At 50.0% G+C, this 22332-nt stretch overlaps 5 protein-coding genes across 13 annotated transcripts; 3 read left to right on the top strand and 2 right to left on the bottom strand.

Moving 5' to 3' along the window:
• Positions 1 to 35: 35 nt before the first annotated feature.
• LOC130535683 (brain aromatase-like) lies at positions 36 to 3781 on the bottom strand. Of its 3 annotated transcripts, XM_057050847.1 has the most exons (10): positions 3492 to 3764; positions 2759 to 3021; positions 2230 to 2380; positions 2005 to 2159; positions 1696 to 1872; positions 1491 to 1605; positions 1302 to 1416; positions 1069 to 1237; positions 746 to 987; positions 36 to 667 (listed from the first exon to the last, which is right to left on the bottom strand). In XM_057050847.1, exons 2-10 carry the CDS (start codon positions 2910 to 2912, stop codon positions 425 to 427), a joined length of 1521 nt encoding a protein of 506 aa, XP_056906827.1. In that variant the 5' UTR covers positions 2913 to 3021; positions 3492 to 3764; the 3' UTR covers positions 36 to 424. The 3 variants fall into 3 exon arrangements, with proteins under 3 accessions (XP_056906827.1, XP_056906825.1, XP_056906828.1); XM_057050845.1 differs by having other exon boundaries at positions 36 to 987; positions 3492 to 3781; XM_057050848.1 differs by lacking the exon at positions 3492 to 3764 and having other exon boundaries at positions 2255 to 2380; positions 2759 to 3015.
• Positions 3782 to 4571: 790 nt separating this feature from the next.
• Positions 4572 to 9565, top strand: LOC130535680 (gliomedin-like). Of its 6 annotated transcripts, none has more exons than XM_057050838.1 (17): positions 4572 to 4949; positions 5423 to 5474; positions 5618 to 5683; positions 6124 to 6246; positions 6376 to 6444; positions 6540 to 6605; positions 6698 to 6754; positions 6826 to 6888; positions 6963 to 7046; positions 7219 to 7296; positions 7535 to 7621; positions 7844 to 7897; positions 7980 to 8066; positions 8150 to 8212; positions 8458 to 8583; positions 8666 to 8816; positions 8897 to 9565. In XM_057050838.1, the coding sequence occupies exons 1-17, from the start codon at positions 4662 to 4664 to the stop codon at positions 9351 to 9353; spliced, it is 1971 nt and encodes a 656-aa protein (XP_056906818.1). In that variant the 5' UTR covers positions 4572 to 4661; the 3' UTR covers positions 9354 to 9565. The 6 variants fall into 6 exon arrangements, with proteins under 6 accessions (XP_056906818.1, XP_056906817.1, XP_056906820.1 ...); XM_057050837.1 differs by having other exon boundaries at positions 4576 to 4949; positions 5621 to 5683; positions 8144 to 8212; XM_057050840.1 differs by having other exon boundaries at positions 4577 to 4949; positions 5621 to 5674; positions 8144 to 8212.
• A 166-nt stretch (positions 9566 to 9731) lies between these two features.
• clpxb (caseinolytic mitochondrial matrix peptidase chaperone subunit Xb) lies at positions 9732 to 15445 on the top strand. Of its 2 annotated transcripts, XM_057050842.1 has the most exons (15): positions 9732 to 10072; positions 10480 to 10557; positions 10947 to 11107; positions 11187 to 11301; positions 11637 to 11791; positions 11864 to 12023; positions 12234 to 12275; positions 12691 to 12867; positions 12955 to 13119; positions 13297 to 13385; positions 13473 to 13637; positions 13711 to 14010; positions 14092 to 14184; positions 14273 to 14379; positions 14448 to 15445. In XM_057050842.1, exons 2-15 carry the CDS (start codon positions 10503 to 10505, stop codon positions 14536 to 14538), a joined length of 1875 nt encoding a protein of 624 aa, XP_056906822.1. In that variant the 5' UTR covers positions 9732 to 10072; positions 10480 to 10502; the 3' UTR covers positions 14539 to 15445. The 2 variants fall into 2 exon arrangements, with proteins under 2 accessions (XP_056906822.1, XP_056906823.1); XM_057050843.1 differs by lacking the exon at positions 12234 to 12275.
• Positions 15446 to 15685: 240 nt separating this feature from the next.
• On the top strand, positions 15686 to 18617 carry LOC130535684 (ubiquitin-associated protein 1-like). The gene is made up of 5 exons (XM_057050849.1): positions 15686 to 15950; positions 16383 to 16928; positions 16998 to 17168; positions 17242 to 17343; positions 17553 to 18617. The coding sequence occupies exons 1-5, from the start codon at positions 15828 to 15830 to the stop codon at positions 17685 to 17687; spliced, it is 1077 nt and encodes a 358-aa protein (XP_056906829.1). The 5' UTR covers positions 15686 to 15827; the 3' UTR covers positions 17688 to 18617.
• LOC130535682 (protein regulator of cytokinesis 1-like) lies at positions 18066 to 21801 on the bottom strand. The gene is made up of 14 exons (XM_057050844.1): positions 21642 to 21801; positions 21172 to 21304; positions 20970 to 21092; positions 20652 to 20885; positions 20396 to 20566; positions 20112 to 20261; positions 19890 to 20037; positions 19678 to 19814; positions 19514 to 19609; positions 19299 to 19445; positions 19111 to 19221; positions 18922 to 19023; positions 18683 to 18841; positions 18066 to 18563 (listed from the first exon to the last, which is right to left on the bottom strand). Exons 1-14 carry the CDS (start codon positions 21650 to 21652, stop codon positions 18501 to 18503), a joined length of 1785 nt encoding a protein of 594 aa, XP_056906824.1. The 5' UTR covers positions 21653 to 21801; the 3' UTR covers positions 18066 to 18500.
• Positions 21802 to 22332: the final 531 nt, after the last annotated feature.

Below are 22332 nucleotides of genomic sequence, written 5' to 3'. Positions count from 1 at the left end.
CCTTGTGACTTCTCAGAGTTCATTGAGGAAAAGGATTTTTCAGTGTGGATGTTTATTGAACGCTCGTGTGGAAAGTTGCAGCAGAAACATGAAACAGACTTTCCATAGTTCAGCTTAAGAAAACAAAAGACCGGTTTTACCTCCATTCTCTGCTAAAATGAGACCAAGCTACAGTTAGTTGAGATGACATTAACTTTGATTATATCAACATCGACAACTCTTAAAAACTGTATTTAAATCATTGCCAAGTGTGCAGTACAACAAGCATCACATCACAGAACAAACATTTTTAGTCTTAAACATTTAAACCTAAATCATAGAGAGATGAGTTTTTAGCACATCTAGTTTACGGGTTTTAAGGCTAATCCTTGATATACGGTATTTGGGTGTTTGGTGGATGGTCAGGGGGCTGAGACCCAGCCGGCTACGATGGCGACTGAATGGTTCTGGGGATGAACCTCATGGCCAGACTGTGCTCATCCTCCACGGGCTGCTGAGACAGGTTGTTGGTCTGTCGGATGCTGGTGAGAGTGCAGCCGTGGCGGGGGCACACGGTGTAGCGAGACAACAGGGTGGCCAAGATGGCTTTCATCATCACCATGGCGATGTGTTTACCCACGCAGGAGCGAGGCCCGCAGCCAAAGGGCTGGAAGAAGCGACTGGGCACCTGTGGGGCAGAGGAGGAGGTCAACCATCCAGCGCCGGCCCGGGTCTCTGGAGCCACGTTAGCTGCTGAACAACTCACTGTTTGCTCGAAGTTGGTCAGGCTGAACTCTCTGGGCTTGGGGAAGAATTCCGTCTTGTGCATGAGGCCGATGTTGAGAATGATGTTGGTCCCTTTCCTGATCCTAACGCCGTCGATGGTGTCGTCCTCCAGAGCTTTTCGCATGGTGAAGTCCACCACGGGGTGAAACCTCATAGACTCATTGATGAAGCTCTCCATCACCTGCAAGCGTTGATAGTCGATGTTCTCCTCGCCTTCCTCGCCTGCAAATCAAAGTTCCGTATTTATAAGTGGCGGGAATAGTCGGACTCCTACCTGCTGCAGGGTGAGCGTGCCCTGGACACCTGTCCTGGAGACCGTGCTCAGCTCCTCCACTATCCTCAGCTCCACATCTGGGTGTTGTTTCAGCAGCATCAGCATGAAGAAGAGGCTGATGGAAAGCGTGTCGGGAGCCGCGATCACCATCTCCAGCACGCACTGCCGGACGTTGTCCGCGGAAAACTCTCCCGCTTCCTGTCAAGAGCGAGGAGGTGAGTCCCTGAGCAACGTTCTGCGCTCACATCAAGAAGAGGCCCACCTGAGCGAGGATGAGCTCTGTTGCAAAGTCAAGAACATCGTCCAGCTTTTCGGCCTCGTGCACGAGCTTCCTCTTGACCTTCAGGAGCGCCGCCATCGTATCCTGCAGCTCTTGGCTGTCGGCGGAGGAAAACGGGGGAATTAGGCTGATGAACATGTAGAGTTAGAGCTGGAGGAGTGAAGAGCTTACGCTGCTCTCCTGTGCTTGTCGAACAGCCATCCAATCTTGAAGAAAATGTCGGGCTTTATCAGAACCGCCTGCCAGGTCTCGAAGTAGTTGTGTATTTTTGTCAGGAGATCCTTTTCTGAGGTGTAAAATTTATATAAAAAGCAGAGTGATGATGGACCGATGTGTCATTTATGGGTGTTTTGTTGACCGTGTGTGTGCAGCCGACCGTTGAGCGGCACCCTGAGGAAGAGCCTGTTGGAAATGTCCACCACGATGGTCCTCAGCAGGTTGAGAGCGTCCACGTGTCCAGAGGCGTCCGTCATGTCCACCAGACAGTCCAGGTGTTTGGCCGTGGACGTCACACAAACCCCCACCGTCCTCTGGAGGCCGGGACCCGTCAGAGCTGCAACGGTTGGGTTTGTTCTTTACTCGATGTAATGATTAAAATTAAAAAAAATAAAAAAATCAAGAAAACATGAATAAAATTGCAGTTCCGCCTCAACTGGAACACGGGGGAATCAACAGCCCCTCTCACCTTTAGAGAAATAAACCCTGACTCTTCTCCAGAGCTCCACGTCACTGTTGAAGATGACTCCTTGTCCCTCCATCCCGATACACTCCAGCCCGGCTCTGCTGCCGAACCGGGCCGTGTAGTGGGCGCTCCTCAGGACGTGGTAGACCGCGGAGGACCTGCACCGCCAGGGGTGATGGAGTTACGCCTCGTTAATGATGGGGAAGAGGTTCGATTTTAGGGCCCCACCTGCTCAGGATGAGGGTCTCCTCACCGTTGATCCACACTCGGACCAGGCTGCCGTACTTGTTGTTGTAGAAGTTGCACGCGGTTCCGATGCCGGTCCACATGAACCTGCAGTAGGACAGGAGCGGTCCGAGTCCCGCCAGGAAGAGGGGCCCTGGAGAGGGTCAGAATTCTGATTATGGGTAATAAATATCGATCTAATCACTATTAGATAGTCATGAGTCGAAAATAAAAAAGACTTTGAACAATTTTCTCATGAATCACATCAGAGTCAATTATTTGATTTTCCCTTTTGAAACCGAGACCTTCGAAGCTGATTTTGGTGTGGAAAAAAATAAAAGTGCTCCAGCTTTTGTGAGGCACAACGTGTTTTATGACGTCTTTGCTGTGAATTCATGTCAGAATCAATCAAGTTAATCAAGTGTGATGCAGGCTGTTTAAGAAACCAACCCACACATGTGTGTATCATTGGGCTGAATGTGCGTGCTCTGTATAAATAGAAACCTTTTACCGCGACCACGCTGTTTCGAACCTGGTACGTGCTGACGCTGAGGTCTGTTCCAGGTGAGGAAGAGCATCATCATCATCAGCAGCAGCAGCATCATCATCATCATCAGCGGCAGCGGCAGCGGCAGCGGGGTGAAGGGTCCCGATGCCGTGATGTTCAACGTCTCCTTTGGCTTCATTGTCTTCACATCCCTGACGAACTGGCCCAGTTCTCCTCCACAAACGCAGAAACCCGCCGGCTGGAACGGACGAGCTCTCCGACAGGTGCGACCTCTTCGCCGCTCAGCTCTAATCCAGCACCACATCCGGACCACACACAACCACGTACAGATTCATGAGGAGCCGCTCCCGTCCCGTCTTCGTAAACAGGTGGGTCACCGGGGCAACAGAGCTGCGCTCTGATCCACAAAGCGGTGACCCTGGATGACCCAGGTCATCGGATTCTAGATTCTGATCTTGAGCACCTGGGTCACCATGGTGACGATACGGCGTGAAGACTTCCGACAACAACACACTAGAACTTCGATCACATCGAATTCAACACTGTCCTGACGTGTAGCGCTAATACCAAGAGAAGAGCTAAACTATCCTGAAAATATCTCCATTTCCCACAGAATTCCAGCAGAATTTTCTGCCGCTCTGATTTGGTTCCTCAATTAAGACAAAATCTTGTTGCACAGAGAATTCTTTATATCTTTAAAACGTTAAAATTGTATCCCGAAGAGTCCTTTATATTTATTCTTTGAAAAATGACTTACTTTATTTCTCAGGGTCCCGACAGGCGAGCGTGCTGGTTCAAGCCTTCCTTCTCCAGTTTTCTAGATGATCAGCATAATTCGCCCAAATAAATCACTGGGGTTCAAGTGTTTGTGTTGCAGCTTTCAGTCAGCCGGTTGCTTAGCAACTCATCCACATTCAGGTTACGAGTACAATTACACCAGAAAACAATGCACGCCCAAGCAGCTCCCAAAAAAACAAGTCTGAGTTCTTTTTTTTCCCCAAGAATGTCAAACTTGCAGGTCTTTCATTGGATTCTGCTCAGTTAATCAACGGAAGAATCTTTTCAGGACCAAATGAATCAGTTTGGGTCAGCCTGACCCGTTTTAAAGAGGGCAGAGATTTATTCGCCCATTCAGAAAAGAGCTTCAGCCTCTGAGATCTGGGGCCTTTTTTCTACAGCCGCAGTGTCTCAAAATAAGATTGAAATGAGGAAAATGGGTGTTTTTATTCATGGTTTTCATTTTTGCTTCGCAAACTTACCAATTTTGATTTACTGGCTAATAAATCTTTAGTTCTTACGACCCTATTACCATTATGTGGGTCATCCGAGGTCGCTATTGGCTCTATTTGATCCAAACAGTCCCAGACTAGAGAGATTACAGGTGATTTAGGTGTGTTTGCCTCCACGAGCAGCTCATCCCTTGTTTACCACCATGTTCATTGTGTTTGCATCCTCCGATATAAAGTGGCAGTTGTAGTTGGGTTTCCTGCTATGAGGGACGCCACCCACCTGTTTAATGGCCGCGATGGCGCTCGCCCACGCATCTGCAGTCACTGAACGCTCTTTGTGCCGATCCAGACAACGCCACCTCTTGTTCTCCACTCATTTATTCCGCTTCCATGGGATTTTTGGGGCCAGACGGCGCGGTGGCGATGCGGAGCTGGAAAACACCAGTGATGGGAAGCGGCGTGCTGCCCACGGCGTGTGTCATCCTTCAGATATGTCCCCACATCAAGGGAGGCCTATTCCAGTTTGACTGTTGCACAACCTGTCACGTGTCCCCGCCGCGCACGCATGTTTATGCCCTGTATACAGTTCAGCCCCCCCCCCCCAGACATCCCATTGGCTGGCAGGTGCTCAGGCATGTTCTGAACGTTCCTGGGAGATTCTTCTGGCACTCCTGCGGTGGAGGCCCGCGTGAGAAGACATGCAGGAGAGGAGCAGCGCTGTCCTGCAGCTGGCGGGGATGTTGGCGCTGCTGCTGAGCTCGGCGGGGTTGCTGTACCTGCTGGTGCGGCAGAGCGACCTGACGGAGGAGCTGCTGCGGCTGGAGGCCCAGGTCAAGGCGCTGGCGCAGAGCTGCGGCCCCCGGGGCGGCGCCGCCCTGCAGGCGGAGGGGCTGAAGAGACTCAACCGCAACCGGAGGAACCAGGAGGGAGCAGAAAGGCAAGAGGAGAAGGACATGCTGATGCTGATGAGCTACTCCATGCTTCCTGTAAGACACCACACACCCCTGGGTGGGGGTGGGGCAGCTTTCTATAGTGTTGGCAGTGTACGGGAGGGTAAAGGACGAGGGGGCGGGGGGGTCTGAAAGAGTAGGAGGTGATCTGAGGACACGGCTTGGTGCTCGCCACTCTGGGCTCCGTGCACGCAGCTTCTGCAACAGTGCCAGATTTACTGGTTTGTTATTGTCATCAGCCACATGTTGACACAGGAACCAACACACTGAACATCGAGACGTGAGGCTGCTTGTTAGAAAAATGGATCCAGGGACAAAAGAAAGCTCGATAATGACTCAGAGGGGATGATGGAATTAGACCAGAAATCCCGCAGATGAAAGAGAAATCAGGTTAAAAAAGCCTTTCATGTTGCGACCAGGCGGTCTTTAGCTGCGGGGAATGAACCAGTTATTGATGGATTGTCCTGCTCATGTTCTGCTTCTTTTTCCATCTTTTTTTCTTCTTGCAGCTAAAATCCATAATTGAACTTTGCAACGTCTCCAGGGAAACATGCTCAACAGGTTATTTTCCTAAATTTTCCCCACGTCTTCAGTTTTGCTTGGAGCTTTTATTTAGCTTTGATCTGTTCAATGTTCCATATTCTGCCCCCCCCCCCCGACACTGTTGACTGGCACTTTTTGTGTTGTGTTGTTGCTGTTTCTAGTAGGTGTGCCAGGACCACAGGGTGCGCCGGGGCCGGAGGGCAGGCGAGGGAGACGAGGTGAGGCGGGTGTTTTGATCTTCCTCCGGGACAATGCTGCACCACCAACAGCCTCAGACGCAAGTCTGAACCCAACTGCCCTTTTGTAACGTCCCACTAATGGAATTCAGCACTCGTTCTTCCACTTGCTGCTCAAAATCCGCTCAGAACAAACGTGTTAAAGTTCTTCCTCTAGATTTATTGCCTGTGATGGACGGAGAAGGTCCTTTTGTCCAGAAGCCTGCAGGTTAAGATGACCCGGGACTGAATTGCCCCGTGGTGCGTGTCCTGTGAGGGACAGGGTATCCAGGGTGTGTTGATCACTGGGATGGAGTCCAGCACCCCCCACTTAGGATCTGAATGGCTGATGTGGGATCAGGAATTCTCTCACAATGGAGCTTTTCTTCTTATCTTGGAACTCTTTTAGACGTCAGTCTGGATTAAGAGACTTGTAACTGCTGCTTTTGCAGGTCCCCCTGGTCCCCCTGGTCCCCCTGGTCACCCTGGTCCCCCTGGTCCTGCGTGTTCATCTGATAAAGAGGGACAGGAAGCTGCCAGGGGACACTTCCCTCCTGTCTCAGCAACATCCGTGGGTAGGGCCCCCCCCTCCTTCACCCACGCTTGATCACTAATCCCTCCCTGTTTATGATTTTACTAATATAATTCACCACCAGGTATGAAAACCTGCCGAATAACTCGGTCATTTAAACCCTTTTCCACAGAACCGTGGACGCTGATCGGTGAGGTCGGTGATGTAACACAACCCAGCACAACTCACCAAGAACAACAAGGTGAGAAGCTGTAGAATTACTCCTCTTTTCCACCTTTACGGGTCCAACATCCTCATCTGAACACACTTTGTCTTTCCTGGGATCGGATCTTCCAGGGGAAGACCTCAGCACCACCAGTGATGTGGAAAACATCACAGTGGCTCCGGTTAAACTGCTCGCAGGTGCGAGTTGCATGTGGAACACACACGTCGGTTAGAAGAATTGTTTGGTCCTAGTAAGACGGCCGGAAATTTAACGAGTTCTCCATTTCCAGGCCTGATTCAAAGCAGCAAGACTGTCAGAGAAAAGACGCCTGTCACTGTGCAAAACGGTGAGAAACCACCTGCAATGAGATCAAAGGGACATTTACCGACACTTTGACCCAATTCTCTTTGATTTTAGAGTCCGAATCTCCTCGTCCGGATGCCAGCAGCGCTTTGGAGGCACCGACCGGCGCCGTCACAGGCAGGAGATCCAAAAAAACCATCTCTGAGCTTCATTTCATACACTTTCTCATGAAGATCTCTTGTTTTTCACAGCAACGCCGACATCAAATCCTGCTGACGGAGTCGGAGATGAGTTCAACTACACTGAGACGCCTCAAGACCTCTTTGATGTTTCTGGTAGAAGCAGCTTATGAACCATTATTACATTCTAATTAGCATTAGCATAGCATTAGCCTTTATCACTCTTAAACACTGTGCTTTGCGTGCACCACTAAGCTGCTTATTTATTCATTATTTATTCATCATTCATTAATTATTTATATATTTGACTTCCCAAATGTATTTTCAGTTCCTGAAGACTTTGTCCAGGACTTCTGGAACAATTCCAGCACGGGAAACGTTACAGAGAGTCCAGGAACATTAATAGGTAGGAAAAGTGTGTGAATAAACCCATGATCTTATTCTGGTGTTACAGACTAGATCAGGAGGAAAATCTCTCTCCTTTCTTCATCAAAAGCAACAGTGATTCACTGTTAAGAAGAGATTTTAAAAAAAAAAAGGATTCTTATTTATTTTATTTGTGGTGGTGAGATGGTCTATAGAATGAATGACAATAATAATAAAAAAAACACAATAATAAACTCATTTAAACTTTAATTTCACAGAATCTCCAACAAATGACAGAGAGCTGAGCAAAGAGATGTGGAACTTCACTGAGTTCAGGAAAATCCTGGACAGAAGTGCAGAACCTGGTAAAATAATAAAGAAATAAGGGAGAAAACCCGGTTTCATGTCTGTAAAACACTGTAAATCTCCATTTCAGCCAGTTTCATCCTCCCCTATAACGTCTGCTCCAGTTTACCTGGACCACGTCGACACAAACCCACAGAACTTTACAGAACTTTACAACTTTAGCAAGGAAAATCCTCTTCCTTTGAGGGTAAATGTGCCTGATTTCTCATTTGTTTCTCCAGACCTCCATCAGAGCAGCGACACCATCAGCGTTCCCCACACAGCCGCGGAAAACGGTAAAAACTGTCTGTAAGCAGGCGACAAGTGGGTCGAAATAAACACGACAAAGGGATGTAAAAATGCCTTCCTGTGTCCTAGAGTCGGAATCGTTCCCTAACGACGACAGCTACGACTCGCCCAACGATCCCAATTATGGGAATGTGACAGAGGCGACTCTTCCCACAAGTAAAAATTAAAAAAAGATGAGATTTGGGGGCAACAAAGCCGTCGCTGTCTGAGTTGATCTGGTTCTATTTTTGCAGCCGCAGCTTCAGTGGGTGAGACTCAGAAGAGGGACACTAGTATCACCATGGTTACGCCCCTGAGAAATGGTAATAAATGAAAGAAAACAGGGTCAAACTGCAGTTCCGGGTTCAACTTTTCAGACCTGTTGTCTTTAGGACAAGAGTTTTAATGCCTGCAGTTTTTTCTGACCCATGTTTTTAAAAGTGCAACCGTAATTTGGGGGTTTTAACCCCGCAGAACCCCCATCGTTACTTTATTTTTGCTTCAGAGCAAAAGCAAGGTGAGAAATTCTGTGTTTCAATGCACTGAACCCCATATTTCCCCCCTGTAGAGTGCAGAATAAAGACTATTAGATGTTCGGAGGAGGCCATCCCAATGAGAAGCACGTTTGGAGCCTGGATGTTGGACGCGTCCCAGCTGGACGATGGGACATTTTGGATCGCCGAGCACTTTTCAGGTGTTGAGATGGAGGCAAAGACAGTGGTGAGGTGGAGACTTGGGCCTGATCCCGAAGCACCAACCTATTTCCTCTCCAACAGGTCGACTCCTGGAGGTGCAACACAACGCGTCTTCCTCTCAGAATCGAAGCCACCAAACGGTGGACGTCAGCAGGTTCTACCAGGGCTGCGGCCACGTCGTTTACCGGGCCTCCCTGTACTTTCACAACGGAGGAACAAACAGACTTATAAAGTCAGAACTTGGCCACGTTGTGTTAAAAGGACTCGCGTTCAGCCCTTAATCTCCTCCTCGGTGTGATTCCTGTGTTCCAGATTTGACCTGAACACCGGCAGAACCAGCGCTCTCGTCATGGCCGGCAGCAGATATCACAACCTGGCGTATCTTTTCCCCAACTCCAAGACCTATTTCAAGTTTGCCGTGGACGAGAACGGGCTCTGGGTGATCTTCGCCGCCAGCACTGGTGACAGCGTGATGGTGGCGAAGCTCGGAGCAGAAACCTTCTCCGTGGAGGCCATCGTCAACACTCACTACCCCACAGCCAAAGCAGGAAATGCTTTTGTGGTCTGTGGCGTGCTGTATTTCACAGACGACGCGGACAGGAAAGTCACTTATGCCTTTGATTTGTATGAAGAGAGGCCAGAAAGTGTTGATTTTGATTTGAGGCCAGCTGGCGGCGTCTTGGCGATGGTGTCTTATTATCCCACCAGGACACTTCTGTACATGTGGGACAACAGCAGTGTCAAGTCCTGCAAGGTCAACCTGGCTTGAATCCTTTGATTGCATCCTATTTGATCAAAAAAGGCGCGAAAAACTTGACTTATTGATGCAGTTTGAACATAAACAAGTGAACAGTGATGATGATGTTTTGTCTTGTAAATTATGAGGGAGGTAATCCCGATTTATAGGGAGAAAAGTACCGTGTAACTTCATCAATTTCATATCAGTTCAATTGATTTGTAGTAAACCTATTTCCATCAACAGTCAGTTTTTTTTAAATTCGTGTTTGTCTCTGTAACGGGAAATACACGTAAATACCCGCCTTCCAACTGTCCCGATTCCCCCGACTGCTTTACGATGGTCCTTGAACGCAACGCCCACAGGCAAAGCCCAAATGACCGACATCACCTAAACGCACCAGCAGAAGTCACTGTAACGCCCCCTGTGGATCACAGATATGGACGGGTCGTTCTTGCTTTAACGGTGAAACCGGGCGCCATATTACATAACCCTTGTACACTTTTCTGTTAGGCATTAAAGCCCAGCGAGCTTTAGCCGACCAAGTTCAGAAGAGTATGCGTTACGGTGCTTTCAGGTGTCAGACCTGAGACGACAGCGACCCCGCGGAGTCCCTCCCTCCTCCAGTCGGGTTTGTGGCTCTGGTATGAGCACCGACCTCTCAAAGTAGAATAAGTGCGAAAGCCGCAGTGACTTGACACTTTTATTCTCTCGGAAGAGGCTCCAGGACGAGACTGAATTCATCGTAAAGTGTAGGTGTCAGCCCTTTGGCCCCATTCTAGCCGATATTTTCTCTGGCGTTACGTCATTTTTGAGCTAGGATTCTGGCTGCTAGCATTAGCTTGCGTGTTGACTGACTGCGGGCATTAGCCTAGCAACATTTTGTGGAAACAACCAGGACTCGTCGTTTTCACGTTCGGGACGAATGGGTTGTCCTGGCTGATCCGGTTCAGTAGTTGGTAAATATTTGCCCAGCATTTAGTTTCGTCAGAGCGTTTGATTTCGAAACGGTACTGGCAAACAACCGCAACTAGCAGTCGACCTGCTTTGCTAATGCTAACGTGACGTTGAAGTTATGAAATGTCCTGCCCGGCCTCCCCCCTGCTAGCCCCCTGCTAATTTGGCCTCCCTGTGCCCCATGTTGACCATTCGTTTTCAGAGGTTTCGGGCTAAAGACGAGACATGTCCTGTCCGTGCACCTCGGCTGCCAGGCTGTTCCTGAGCACGGCCCACAGAGGTAAGAAAGTGAACGCCGTTAACCCGGATTAATGGGCATCATTCGTCTAAATTGTGCTGTTTGGACACTTTTCAAAAGTAGGTCTCCTGCTAACCCAGATAGGAGGGCTGTTATGACATGTCATGTAACCTGAGCACCCGATGGAAAGTCACTACAAATCGTCGTCAACACCGTTATTTTGTAAAAACACAGCTGTTGCATTGCAGTAGCTAAGCGCTATGTAAGATTCCATAGATAGATTCCATATAAAATGTTAGAAATCCACAACAAAATGGCTTCATGTGAGGGTGGGAACGATTGGTAACTGCTTGTTTATTTCAGGTTTATCCTGCCGCGCATGGTTCCCGTCAAAACCAAACTTGTGTTCTTGGGAATTTGCTCTTCTGCAGGTTTGTCGTGCTCCAGGTTCCAGTTCTTCGCTCTTGGTCGTCAGGGCTCTCGTGAAGGTCTTTCCCCTGCCTGGGTACGCGTGAGGCCGTTTTCAGAGACGGCCGCCTGCTACAGCTCCAAAGATGGGCCCACGAAGGACGGGGGAAGCGACGCTGGGAAGGTACGGGACGTCTTGAACCCTGTTGTTTTGTGCTGCGGGATGTTTGTGTGTGTTTTAACTGACAGCCGCGTCCACACAGAAAAGCATCGGTGAAGGGAAGAGAACGTCTGGCTCCGGAGGATCCGGCAAAGGGGGGAACCAGCTCCGCTGCCCTAAATGTGGGGATCCGTGCACTCACGTGGAGACTTTTGTGTGTAAGTAAACGGTTCAAGGTTTGAAGCAACGGTGGCCGGTTCAAAGGGGCGCAAACCCAGAACATTTTGTAATTCTCCGCGTTTGTCTTAGAACTCGTTTGCAAGCTTGTGAACAACTTTGGCCCCAAATTATTACCACCGTGTCCTTAGACAGGAGAATTCTGCCCTATTATTATTTTGTGTTTTTGTATTTGTTTGCTTCGTATTTTAATGCTTTTCGTGCTGTTTTAGTTTAACTCTGGGAGTTAGGCCGGTCGGGGTTTTGACGTCTGCTTTTCTGTTGCTATGGAGACACGTCCGTCCCCGCTCACTGAGCCTTAATCTCAATCCCGCAGCGTCCACGCGGTTCGTCAAATGTGAGAAGTGCCATCACTTTTTCGTGGTCCTGTCTGAGACGGACTCCAAGAAGGGGCTGAGCAAAGAGGCGGAATCTGCTGCCGAGGCGGTGAAACTGGCCTTTTCCCAGAAGCCCCCCCCTCCTCCGAAGAAGGTGAGGAAGCGTCACCACCTGTGATGTCACGTGAATCTCAATAGTCAGCCCATAATCTCTCTCCACACCCAGATATACGCCTACCTGGATAAATACGTCGTTGGCCAGTCCTACGCCAAGAAAGTGTTGGCGGTGGCCGTGTACAACCACTACAAACGCATCTACAACAACATCCCGGCCGGGAGTTGGCAGCAGGTGGAAGTGGAAAAGCAGCCGACTTTAACCCCTCGTGGTCAGTCTTACCGCCACCCAGAGTCCGTTTATTCCTGAACGTCACGCAATGCGGCTCATGTTTCAGCCGAGAGCTGCAGGGGCAGATCAGGAAGGACGGGGCCGCATGTTTATAGACGGACCCGGTTGTTCAGTGATGAGCGCCGAACCTTGTTTGAATCCATCTTGTCGTAGCAGCAATGGTGAATGATCGTTTTGATCCTCCCTGTAGAGCTAGAGATGAGAAGACGAGAGGATGAGTACAGATTCACAAGTAAGTAATCGCTCCGTTTGACCTTATTAACGCGGCTCGCTCTCGTTATTTATGCTCAGTCTGCAGAGTTCTGCTCCGTTCTGAAGGTTCATGGCCGCCGCGGGACAGAGGACAGCTAAAACTCCCAGTAGTTTCCTTATTTTCCATCAGATAACCGTTATTATCTGAACGTATTTCCAACCGGAGCATTACAGTAAACACCGGGGGGAGGGGGGAGGGGGGGGGGGTCCTACTGACCTATTTTCACATCTGTACTCGCTGGCAGAGTTGGACGTTCTGTGTATTTTTAACCTGCGCATGTAACGAGAGGGCGAGCTTAATGAGCGCCGCGCTTCCAACCGGATCCTCGTGCTGAGAGGTTAAAGATGACCCCCCCCAGAGCGCTTCACCCCCCGGCTTCTCCTCGCCGTTGCAGAACTGCTGCAGATCGCAGGGATCAGCCCTCACGGGAACGCGCTGGGAGCGTCCATGCAGCAGCAGGCCAGTCCAAACACCCCCCAGGAGAGGCGGGGCGGCGAGGTCCTGGACTCGGCGCACAGCGACATCAAACTGGACAAGAGCAACATCATCCTCCTCGGCCCCACGGGCTCAGGTTAGCGTCTCGGAACGGGCGCCGATAAAAAGGTTCCAGGCGTCCCGCCGGCTAACGACGCCCCCCCCCCCCCCCCGATCGTTGCAGGGAAAACGCTGCTGGCGCAGACGCTGGCGCGCTGCCTGGACGTCCCCTTCGCCATCTGTGACTGCACCACGCTCACCCAGGCCGGATACGTGGGCGAGGACATCGAGTCGGTCATCGCCAAACTGCTGCAGGACGCCAACTACTCTGTGGACAAGGCGCAGCAAGGTGGGCCGGAGCGCAAGGGAATTCCGGGATCCACCCAGAAAACTGGGTTTGATCACCAACATCCTGGTGAAACTGGCTGTTCTGCTGTGTCCCCCCTCCCCCCCCCCCCCCGTTATCAGTAATGTTGCACAAGTGTTTCTGTCCACACATAGATTACACGTCCGTGCTTGTGTGCAGGAATTGTTTTCCTGGATGAGGTCGATAAGATTGGCAGCGTTCCTGGAATTCACCAGCTCAGGGATGTCGGCGGCGAGGGCGTGCAGCAGGTCGGTAGCCGAGTCCAACGCCGTCCAATCCCCCCCCCCCGAGAAAGGAAGCTGCTGTTTGAGGGTCAACCTTCTCCTCTCTCGCAGGGGTTGCTCAAACTGCTGGAGGGCACGATCGTCAACGTTCCCGAGAAAAACTCCAGGAAGCTGCGAGGGGAAACGGTGCAGGTGGACACGACCAACATCCTGTTTGTGGCCTCTGGCGCGTTCAACGGGCTCGACCGGATCATCAGCAGAAGGAAGAACGAAAAGGTCCGTTCACACACCCGTGGGGTCGGCGCCGTCCCCCTCCTCCGTGCTCATCCCGTCTGTCATAACTCTTTAGTACCTGGGATTCGGAACGCCCTCCAACCTGGGGAAGGGGCGGCGGGCCGCGGCGGCGGCGGACTTGGCCAACAGCAGCGGCGAGACGGACGCGGTGGCGGAGATCGAGGAGAAGGACAGGTTGCTGAAGCACGTGGAGGCCAGAGACCTGATCGAGTTCGGCATGATCCCGGAGTTTGTCGGCCGCCTGCCCGTGGTCGTTCCCCTGCACAGCCTGGACGAGGACACGCTGGTGCGGATCCTGACGGAGCCGCGCAACGCCGTGGTGCCGCAGTACCAAGCTCTGTTCAGCATGGACAAGGTAGGAGCCCCGACGCCGCGCTACGGCGCCACGCCCCCCCCGTCGTGACCACTAAGGCGGCTGTGTTGTTCCCGTTTCCAGTGTGAGCTCAACGTGAACGAAGCTGCCTTGAGGGCCATCGCCAAGATGGCGCTGGAGAGGAAAACTGGAGCGCGAGGGCTGCGGTCCATCATGGTGCCTGACGTTTAGAGTCGCCACACGTACATTTGAGCGGCGTTGTCAGGCTCTTGGGTTCCACCGTCCCCGTTCTTTGTTTCCCCAGGAAAAGCTCCTCCTGGAGCCCATGTTTGAGGTCCCCCACTCCGACATCGTCGCGGTCGAGGTGGACAAGGACGCGGTCCAGGGGAAGTCCCAGCCCAGATACGTCAGGTCAGACCTCGGCTCCGTTCACGCCCGGTGTTTGAAGCCTCGGCCAAAATTTCCCTTTTGATTTGCAGAGCTGCGGCCAAGGAGTCTTCGGAGGAGGAGTACGACTCCGGCATGGAGGAGGAGAACTGGCCCCGGCAGGCGGACGCCGCCAACAACTGAGCCCCTCGTTCATTTCACCTGAAGACAGTCTGTGACACATTTAGATCACCACCAACCTCCGGGTTCCTAGCACGGCCTCTCGCGTAGGAGCGGACCTTTTCTTAGAGGCTCCTTCTCTCCCTCTGAGAGGAGCGGCGAACACCCGGCGTCTCACGGAACCGGTTTCTAGCGGCGCGCTCGCCGGGTGGACCTCGATACAGTATGTCAATCTGGGGATTGTTAAGATTCTATCTATATCAAGATAATGAGTTTTTATTCACTAAAGGATTTGTAGCTATTTGGGGGGGTTTTTTTGTTTGTTTTTTTTCCCGATGGTGACGGGCTGCTGAAGTTTGTGGGATCCCGAGGAACAGGCGGAGAGCGGGCCGTAGATGTAACGTTCAGCACATTTCGATGTCTTCTTTACCACCTTTGGAATGATGGTATTCACATGGTGCAGGTGGGAAGAGATGTTCGTTCCACACCGGCACCTGAAACAGGGAAAAGAGAATTAATGTGACCTTTAAACGACCCGAATGGTTGTTTTTGGAGTATTCCATTCCTGTTGCACAACCTTTAGAGAGCCTTTTGTTCACGACCCTCACTGCAGTCGAGCGTCGGTACTCTTCCAGGATGACGGACCTAATCCAGTTGTTTTTAGAATCCTGTTCTGGCTTCGCTGTCATCGGCGTCACGGCTTTGAAAGACCCGCGTTGCCTTCAGTGACTGGAGACGCCGCCTCAAACGCTTCCTCGCTCCACTGAAACCAGCTGCTCCCACTTCTGTTTGTGCTTTCAGACGGGATTAAATCCCAAATTCCTTTTATGCTTTTCAGAGGTCTGTTCCAGAGGCTCTCAGCTCCTCCCAGTTTGTGGATCTTAAGTTTATTGTGATTAAAAGAGAAATAAAACGTCTCCCTCTGAACGGAGTTTGCTGTCTTGGCTGAAAAGCTTTTCTCACAACCGCCACACAGTCCCACTCTAATCCCACGCACTTCTCTTTCCAGGCTGCTCGGCGTTTCCCTGATCCTCTACAAGCCCGACTTGAAAGGTTTTAGACCGAAAAGAGGCAAAAGTTTAAAAGTGAATGTGCGGAGGGACCTAAAAAGAGTAGAAATACATAAAGGGTGGGATTATGGCGATATTCCCGGCCATGCGTGCGCGGGATGGTGTCAGGATTAATGATGAAGGGGTTTAACACCTGATGAAGCTGGATTAGTCCTCCATTCACAAACCTGCGCCTCACAACTGCGCAGGCTGTTGGTGTCGATCACAATCGGACCCATTTTCCAGGATTTGGGAGACGCGAGTATGAACGCACTGGACCAGGTCCCGTTCCAGACCCTGCTGGGCCCTCTGGAAGAGGCAGCGCAGCCCATGACGGCTCCGGACATCATCGTACCGGACTGCACTCGGATACTACAAGGCGCTGAGGTCTCGCATTTCAAACAATGTTCCTGTGCTTGGATCTTGAGCCATTAACAGCGAAAAAATGCAAAACCTTCCTTCAGGATCATAATTTTGATGTTATGTGCTGTTCTGTTTTTCTAATTGGATTTTTTCCCCTGCAAAGCAACATGTTTAAAAGTTTTATCCTCATTAAAAGATTATTCTGTACTAGTTGATCCATTGTAGTTTTTATGTAGTGGTTTTCAAAGTCGGCTCACAGTCCCGTGTGTTGCCGCTAGAGGGCGTTATACAGCTTAATAGTATAAAAACACTAAAAGTTTGTTTCTTTGCATATTTTATTGTTTGCTGTGTATTTGCAAGACTGAACTTATTCTTTGGAAGTGTTTGAATGTACTTGCCAATTCAGTACTATTACTTCTGTTGATGGAAGCTTGTTTTTTTCCCCCTCCCCTTCAGTACGGATTCAAACTGGAGAGGTGGGTTTTATCCGGGCAGCTGTCCCCCTCTCTGAAGCCGTCTTGCCCTCCCTACTGGTTGTTGTCGGGCAGCACTAAGGAGAGTTGCAGGGCCGCTCACAGGGGCATTGACGCGTGGGGACCGAGTCCTCGGCCCCGCAGCCACAGCCTGAACTCCTGGCTGCACCAGCGCACTGTCAGACTCCTCATCTCCGACACCGAGGATGAAGACGGCTACTGCGAGGACAACGAGGGCTCCTCCAGTGAAGACGCGTCTCGCCGCGTCAGAGAGCGGCCGCGCGGTGACGACGCGCACCCGCATTCCTGCGTTCATCACTGTCGCAGGGGGTCCGCGTCGTCGCTCCGGGAGCGCAGGCAGCCGGTGGCACAGCCGGAGCCCCCGAAGAGGAGCAGCAGGAAGAGGGAGCGCTCGCTGAGCGGCCGGGGCTTCCTCCAGGGCGCCGCGCCCGCGCGTCCGTCTCCCCGCAGGCTGCAGCAGCAGCAGCGGCCCTCCTCCGCAGGAGCTCTGGTCAAGAACCGCAGACAGGTTCGGCCTTTCTGTTCACGCTCATCCAACTTGTGCCCAGTTGACATCCTGTCATCCCCCCCCCGTCAGGTCTTGAGGTCGGGCGCCACATCCGGGCTTTTCTTTGACTCTGCGGCGGAGCTGCTGTCGGCTCTGAGCCAGGAGGAGCGGGAGCTTCTGGAGGCCGTCACGGAGAGTGGATACCCTTTACGCACGGCCATCGTGGCTCTGCAGAAGACCGGCTACCGCAGCGCAGAGAAGGTGGCCAGTTGATGAGCTATGATGTTTGGGGATGAAACTGATGGAAACCTGGGTTGTTGTGTGTGGTTGACAGATCCTGAGGTACCTGGAGGCTTGCAATCATCTGTGTGAGCTGGGATATGATGAAGTGCAGGTTGAGGAAGCTCTGGAGATGTTTCAGAATTGTGAAAGCAAGGTATTCAATCAATTATGGGATATTGATGTGGTTTTGTAAGCGATTGTGGGTTTGGGGCCTTGCTCTGGGGTGTATCTGGCATGTTCCATGATTCCTACACCTGGTCTTGAACTTGGAACCTGCTGCCTCACAGCCCAGTCCTTAACACACTGAGCTACCACCGCCACCTCCCTGCAAGATGATGGAGTCAGTTGTGTTTTGTTTTCCAGGCTGCCGAGTTCCTGCGTCTTCTAAACCAGTTTAATGAAATGGGCTTCCAGCAAAACGCGATCAAAGAAGTGCTGCTGGTTCACGAAAACCACCGCGAGAGGGCGCTAGAGGAGCTCATGACGCGCATGGCCTGAACCTGCAATCTGGATGTGTTTTGCTTTTCTGGTGTTATTGAGCTACGGATTTGCTGTCGTCTTAACTCATGAGTAAAGGGTTGTTGATCTTTAGATTGCTTATTTAGTAAAAGAAATACGCCACAAATCAACTTAAAGATGCATCCGTGGCTGTGACCTCACCTACCGACCTCCAGCGAGTATCTAAAACAAGAAAAGTTAAACTATTTCCAAAATCAAAGATCAATGACGAGTAAAAAGGTGCACTTGTTGAGAATTTGGTGAGAGTTCCAGTAGTCTGAGTGGCCAGTTTGAGCTGAAAATGGGAACAGCTCCGTGTTAACAGCACCCTCCAGTGGCAGAAACTGGTATTACATGGTTACAGCAAGTACGCACAGCTAGGATGAATGTTTCGTGTTTATTTACAGCTCAGTTTTATAAAAATGACTCAAAATATTTGGGATCAATAAAGCAAAATTTGCATTCATTCCAGCTGAAGAGGAAAAAAAAAAAACATGTAATCGTGAGCATAATGGTGAACTGCTACAGTAGTGAAACAGTAGTGCTCCATAAGTGTTCAAAAATGTCTCACTTCACTGTTCTTTTGCAACCCAAAAGTCCAAAACATCAAACTTCTAATATGATACAAACAAGCAGAGGAAGCTGCTCAAGCAGCAACCCTGAAAACACCTTTTAGGTCTTGAACAGAATTGATGGAGACATTAAAATATTTACAAGGTTTTTTTTTTGAGACGGCCACAATTTAAAAAGGTCCCCCTTGTCCTCATGGACGTGAACCTGCCGCAGAGCTGGTCGAGGAGCAGCGCCGACTCCTCACTGATTACTGACGGTCGAATTCAGCTGGCGAGATTTCACATTCGCCTCAGAAAGGTTCTTCTGGAAGAAGAAGAAAAGAAAGAGAATAACTGAATAAAAACAGGTGGAGCGTAATCGTGACTTGGTTGTGTTTTTCTGCAGATCGTTGGGGAAGTGAACGGATTTAAATGTGCATTTACCGCGAATTCAGAGTAGGAGTTGAAGTTGAAGGTGTGATCCTGAGGATCCTGAGGCCTCAGCGTGCTACCGGGAGTGTTTCTGTTCGGATGGGAGATGTTTTCTTTGTTTCTGTCCAGAGCAAACGTCTTAACACTCCCGGGAGTTCTCAGACCGAGACCCTGCAGGACAAAGCAACATCAGAACAACACTTCTCCAGCTGTATCGTCTGTTAAAAGCGTCTGAGAGACCTTGAACGCACCTTGCTGGACGACAGGGGTGTTTTCTGCATAGCAGACTGGCACAGGGTTCCCCCAAGACCCGAATTAAGGAAGCTCGTCGGAGTCGAGGAGGTGGCGTTGAACTGAGTAGAAGAAAAGCAAGCGCGATAAATAAACATAAAACAATAAAATAAGGGAAGAGTCGTCACCGCTGCACCAACAACTCCTACCTTTCTTATTTTTCCAGGTGTGGGAGTCCCGGCTATTCGCCTCTTGGACGGCATTCGTTTCCCAGTCCCGTACAACATTTCCTCCTGTGTCTGTTTAGTTTTCTTTATTTGCTGTTTTCAAACAGATAAAACCTTGTCACACACACACTCATCTAACAGGGAGATCAGCCCTGTGGAGTCTCACTCACCCTCTCCAGTTTCTCCTTCTCCTTCTCCGTGTGGTGCTGATCCCACTGCTGCTGCACATACTCAAGAAACTTCTGCCCATTGACCTGGAATTCTTTCTGGTGTTCCTGCTCCCACTCGTCGATTTGGGTTTTCAGACACTTTTCCAGCTGCAACGAGACAGATTTTAGCGTCGGTGTTCCAGCGAGCCGTCAGCAGGGGGGCGAAACATCCCGACCTTGGGCAGACTCTTCTGCAGGTCCGTTCTCTGCTTCTCTTCCTTCAGAAGGTTCCCGCCTCTGTTGTTGAACCGAGACGGGTCGTTGTTTTTTTTCTAAAGAAGTACACGTTACCACAGCGCGTTCACAAGAAACACCTTTGATGTATCTAAAAAGTACCCACGTCCAGCTCTAGGTACAAGGTCCAGTTCTCCTGCCACTTTGTGACTCCGTCAAAGAGTTCCCGGTGGTCCTCGTAGTACTTCTCCAGGGCCTTGACCTCAGCCTCATGCAGGTTCAACAGTTCTTCAGTGAAATCGTCTGTGAAAAGACCACACGTGCTGACACCAACGCTCCCAGAGCGACGGTCACACAGGCTGAAGCCCCGGGACTCACCAGCATGATACGGAGTAAAAGCTTCCCGCTGCTCCAGGCTGTAGAAGCACTTCTCCCAGTAGAGTGCGACCTCAGTCCGGAGGGCCTCGGTGAAACTCTTCACGCTGTTCATTTTCAGCACCTCCAGACGCTGAAGCTCTGTTTGCAGCTGGAGAGACAGAAGGTGTTTGAATAAAAAGATTCTGTGGTCACCAGAGAGCGTGACCGGGGAAGCTTCCTCACTGCCTCCATGTTTCTCTTCTTTGACTCCACCATATGGTCAGAGAAGGCTTCCCGATCCTCCTGGGGAACCTGAAGTCTTTCCCACAGATCCTTGATCTTTGTGCGAACGTCCAAAAAACAGAGCTCCTTTTCAATTTTGCGCTGTTGCAGCTGAAAGACAACAAACAGTATCAGTGAAACCGAACGCCCGACAACCTTATTTCCCCTCATTCTCACGAATAAACCGTTTTCCTTTTAACCCAGTGCCGGGATGTTTCATTTTTTTGTGTGGACACAAGTGTCACCTGACTGAGGAGCAGTTTGAGCGCAGCGATGTTGTCATCCGACAGACAAAACCCCTCCTCGTCCTCACACATCACATCCATCTCAAAACTGGTCTCGGGCTCCTGCTCCAGGTCCCCCATGCAAGCTATGATGTCCTTTTTGATGCTGACAAACTCATCATGGCGCCGCTCCTGGAAATAATTAAAAATAAAAAAGAGGTTAGAACCATTTAGAATAAAACTAGAGTAGATAACAAAAGAAAATAAATAGTGACACCTTCTCTTTGGTCAGATCATCCAGATAGGCCTTAAGTGCCGTCAGCTGTTGCAGTGATGGGACGGAGTCCTTATCGATGCCATATGGGGTTGTGCACATAATTCCACACAGCTCACGGTCTTTGGCAACGAGGCTCTTGAGCTCTTCCATCCTTTTCTTCTTGTGCTCCTTCATCAGCTCGAGACGTGTGCGATTATTCTTCTCAATCTGCAGCACAGTACAACCTTCCTCCTCCTTGGCAAAAATGCAGAAAAACACCAGCACAGATATCAGCATCCACACAGCTTTAACGTGTGATGTATTTAGGAGAGACCATACCTCAAATGGGGGCAGCTGAAGTTCATCGTATAGAACACGGAGCTCCTTAACGCAGGACTCGATGTTCTTTAGTAGTCTATCCTTAAGCTCCTCTTCTTCTGCAATCATAAGGTCAAGCAAACTCTGCAGGGAGGGTAAAAACAAGGGAAATGACAAACTTCCTGAAGTCATCATGAAGGACTTGGAATGGTTCCGGACCCACCTTCGTGTGCTTGTGGACTTCGTTTGTTCTCTGTAGGCGTTGCTCCTCTGGAATTCCTATTTCATCCCAAATGTCCTGCAGCCTCACCAGAGCTCTGTTGAGGTATGCAACAGACTCTGCTGCGTGGACTTCACTGGAAGGAATAGAGAAGTTCCGACTGTTCAATATTTAGGCGACAAAAGCCCAACTGGTGGAATATTTGCAGTTACACAGCACTGACGTCATCTGACAGAACCATTTTGTGAAGACGACTTAACGCACTTTTTAGGGTTTAAAGGGGCTGAAAACATCAAGCAAAGGAAGCGTAATTAACGTTCAAACGTATTCTCCGTCCCGAAAGTCCTCCGCTTTATCAGGATGAAGCTAATAAATGTAGCTAAAATCACCAGGGCGACACGACGTGCTAACAAAATCCGCTTTTCTTAAAAGACGCAACTCCGCGTCGGCACATTGACATAGAAGTTACCAACCTCACTCTCATGGTTCCTCCACGGCCAGAAGTAGATTAAAACCAATCTTCCTAACACTAACAATCGAGTTAATTAGACCGGTCCCTCTTTCGGCTTTTGAATGTCGATTTGTCGGCGTTTGAAATTCGCACCAGAAGGACATCTGGGCTCTGATTGGTCGTTAGAGTGACGTCAACGGAAGTTGTCTCCGGAGGGCGGGACTAAATCTCCCGTAATGAACGAAGTGATCAGAAATGTTACAAGAGAGTTAATTTCTGTCTTTTATTTCGTCATCAATGTAGGTTAGCGTTATAACTACCCCCACATGGGTCAGTCTCGCTAATGTATTTTCCACATTGTGAAAATGAATCGATATGAGTCATGTGAAATACAAGTCACTTTCTGTCCGACTGGAAACATATACCAAAGCGGAACCAATTGGCTTCAGAACGTTTCTATACTTAGTGCATGTTGCTGTACCGTCTTAAGAGTTGATACCATCTTGAATAAATGTTGTGATAATGGAATTATATTAATACTGAGAATGATTCTTCAACTACCATTAGTGCTGCTGCTCCTGTAGTGTTATTGTAGTAAGTAAAGAGTCAACATTTTTTCCCCTGATAAGTTTGCTGTGGTTCTTTTCTCCGAATTCCCCAACATTTATCTGTTTCATCTCCTTGGTTTTTTGCTGCTTTAATAGTTTTAAAGA

The sequence above is a fragment of the Takifugu flavidus genome, chromosome 13 (assembly GCF_003711565.1).
Source record: "Takifugu flavidus isolate HTHZ2018 chromosome 13, ASM371156v2, whole genome shotgun sequence".
Classification (NCBI taxonomy): Eukaryota; Metazoa; Chordata; class Actinopteri; order Tetraodontiformes; family Tetraodontidae; genus Takifugu; species Takifugu flavidus.
The sequence above is the reverse complement of the archived record's forward strand: the minus strand, read 5'-3'. Positions and strand labels throughout refer to the sequence as shown.

Bases quoted from the DNA above. Each gene is read 5' to 3' on its own strand.
- LOC130535680 (XM_057050835.1), top strand. From the start codon at position 4,662: ATGCAGGAGAGGAGCAGCGCTGTCCTGCAGCTGGCGGGGATGTTGGCG. The intron at 4,950-5,422 runs GTAAGACACCAC...TTCTTCTTGCAG, and splicing joins TGAGCTACTCCATGCTTCCT to CTAAAATCCATAATTGAACT. The intron at 7,047-7,218 runs GTAGAAGCAGCT...ATGTATTTTCAG, and splicing joins AGACCTCTTTGATGTTTCTG to TTCCTGAAGACTTTGTCCAG.
- LOC130535682 (XM_057050844.1), bottom strand. The intron at 19,446-19,513 runs GTCGGGATGTTT...GTCTCGTTGCAG, and splicing joins TGCAGAAGAGTCTGCCCAAG to CTGGAAAAGTGTCTGAAAAC. The intron at 18,564-18,682 runs GTAAATGCACAT...TTCTTCTTCCAG, and splicing joins ACTCCTACTCTGAATTCGCG to AAGAACCTTTCTGAGGCGAA.
- LOC130535684 (XM_057050849.1), top strand. From the start codon at position 15,828: ATGAACGCACTGGACCAGGTCCCGTTCCAGACCCTGCTGGGCCCTCTG. The intron at 16,929-16,997 runs GTTCGGCCTTTC...CCCCCCCGTCAG, and splicing joins TGGTCAAGAACCGCAGACAG to GTCTTGAGGTCGGGCGCCAC. The intron at 17,344-17,552 runs GTATTCAATCAA...TTTGTTTTCCAG, and splicing joins TTCAGAATTGTGAAAGCAAG to GCTGCCGAGTTCCTGCGTCT.
- clpxb (XM_057050842.1), top strand. From the start codon at position 10,503: ATGTCCTGTCCGTGCACCTCGGCTGCCAGGCTGTTCCTGAGCACGGCC. The intron at 10,558-10,946 runs GTAAGAAAGTGA...GCTCTTCTGCAG, and splicing joins CCTGAGCACGGCCCACAGAG to GTTTGTCGTGCTCCAGGTTC. The intron at 12,024-12,233 runs GTCAGTCTTACC...TCCTCCCTGTAG, and splicing joins GCCGACTTTAACCCCTCGTG to AGCTAGAGATGAGAAGACGA.
- LOC130535683 (XM_057050845.1), bottom strand. From the start codon at position 2,912: ATGAAGCCAAAGGAGACGTTGAACATCACGGCATCGGGACCCTTCACC. The intron at 1,873-2,004 runs GTGAGAGGGGCT...CAACCGTTGCAG, and splicing joins CAGGGTTTATTTCTCTAAAG to CTCTGACGGGTCCCGGCCTC. The intron at 988-1,068 runs GTGTCCAGGGCA...TTTGATTTGCAG, and splicing joins GAGCACGGTCTCCAGGACAG to GCGAGGAAGGCGAGGAGAAC.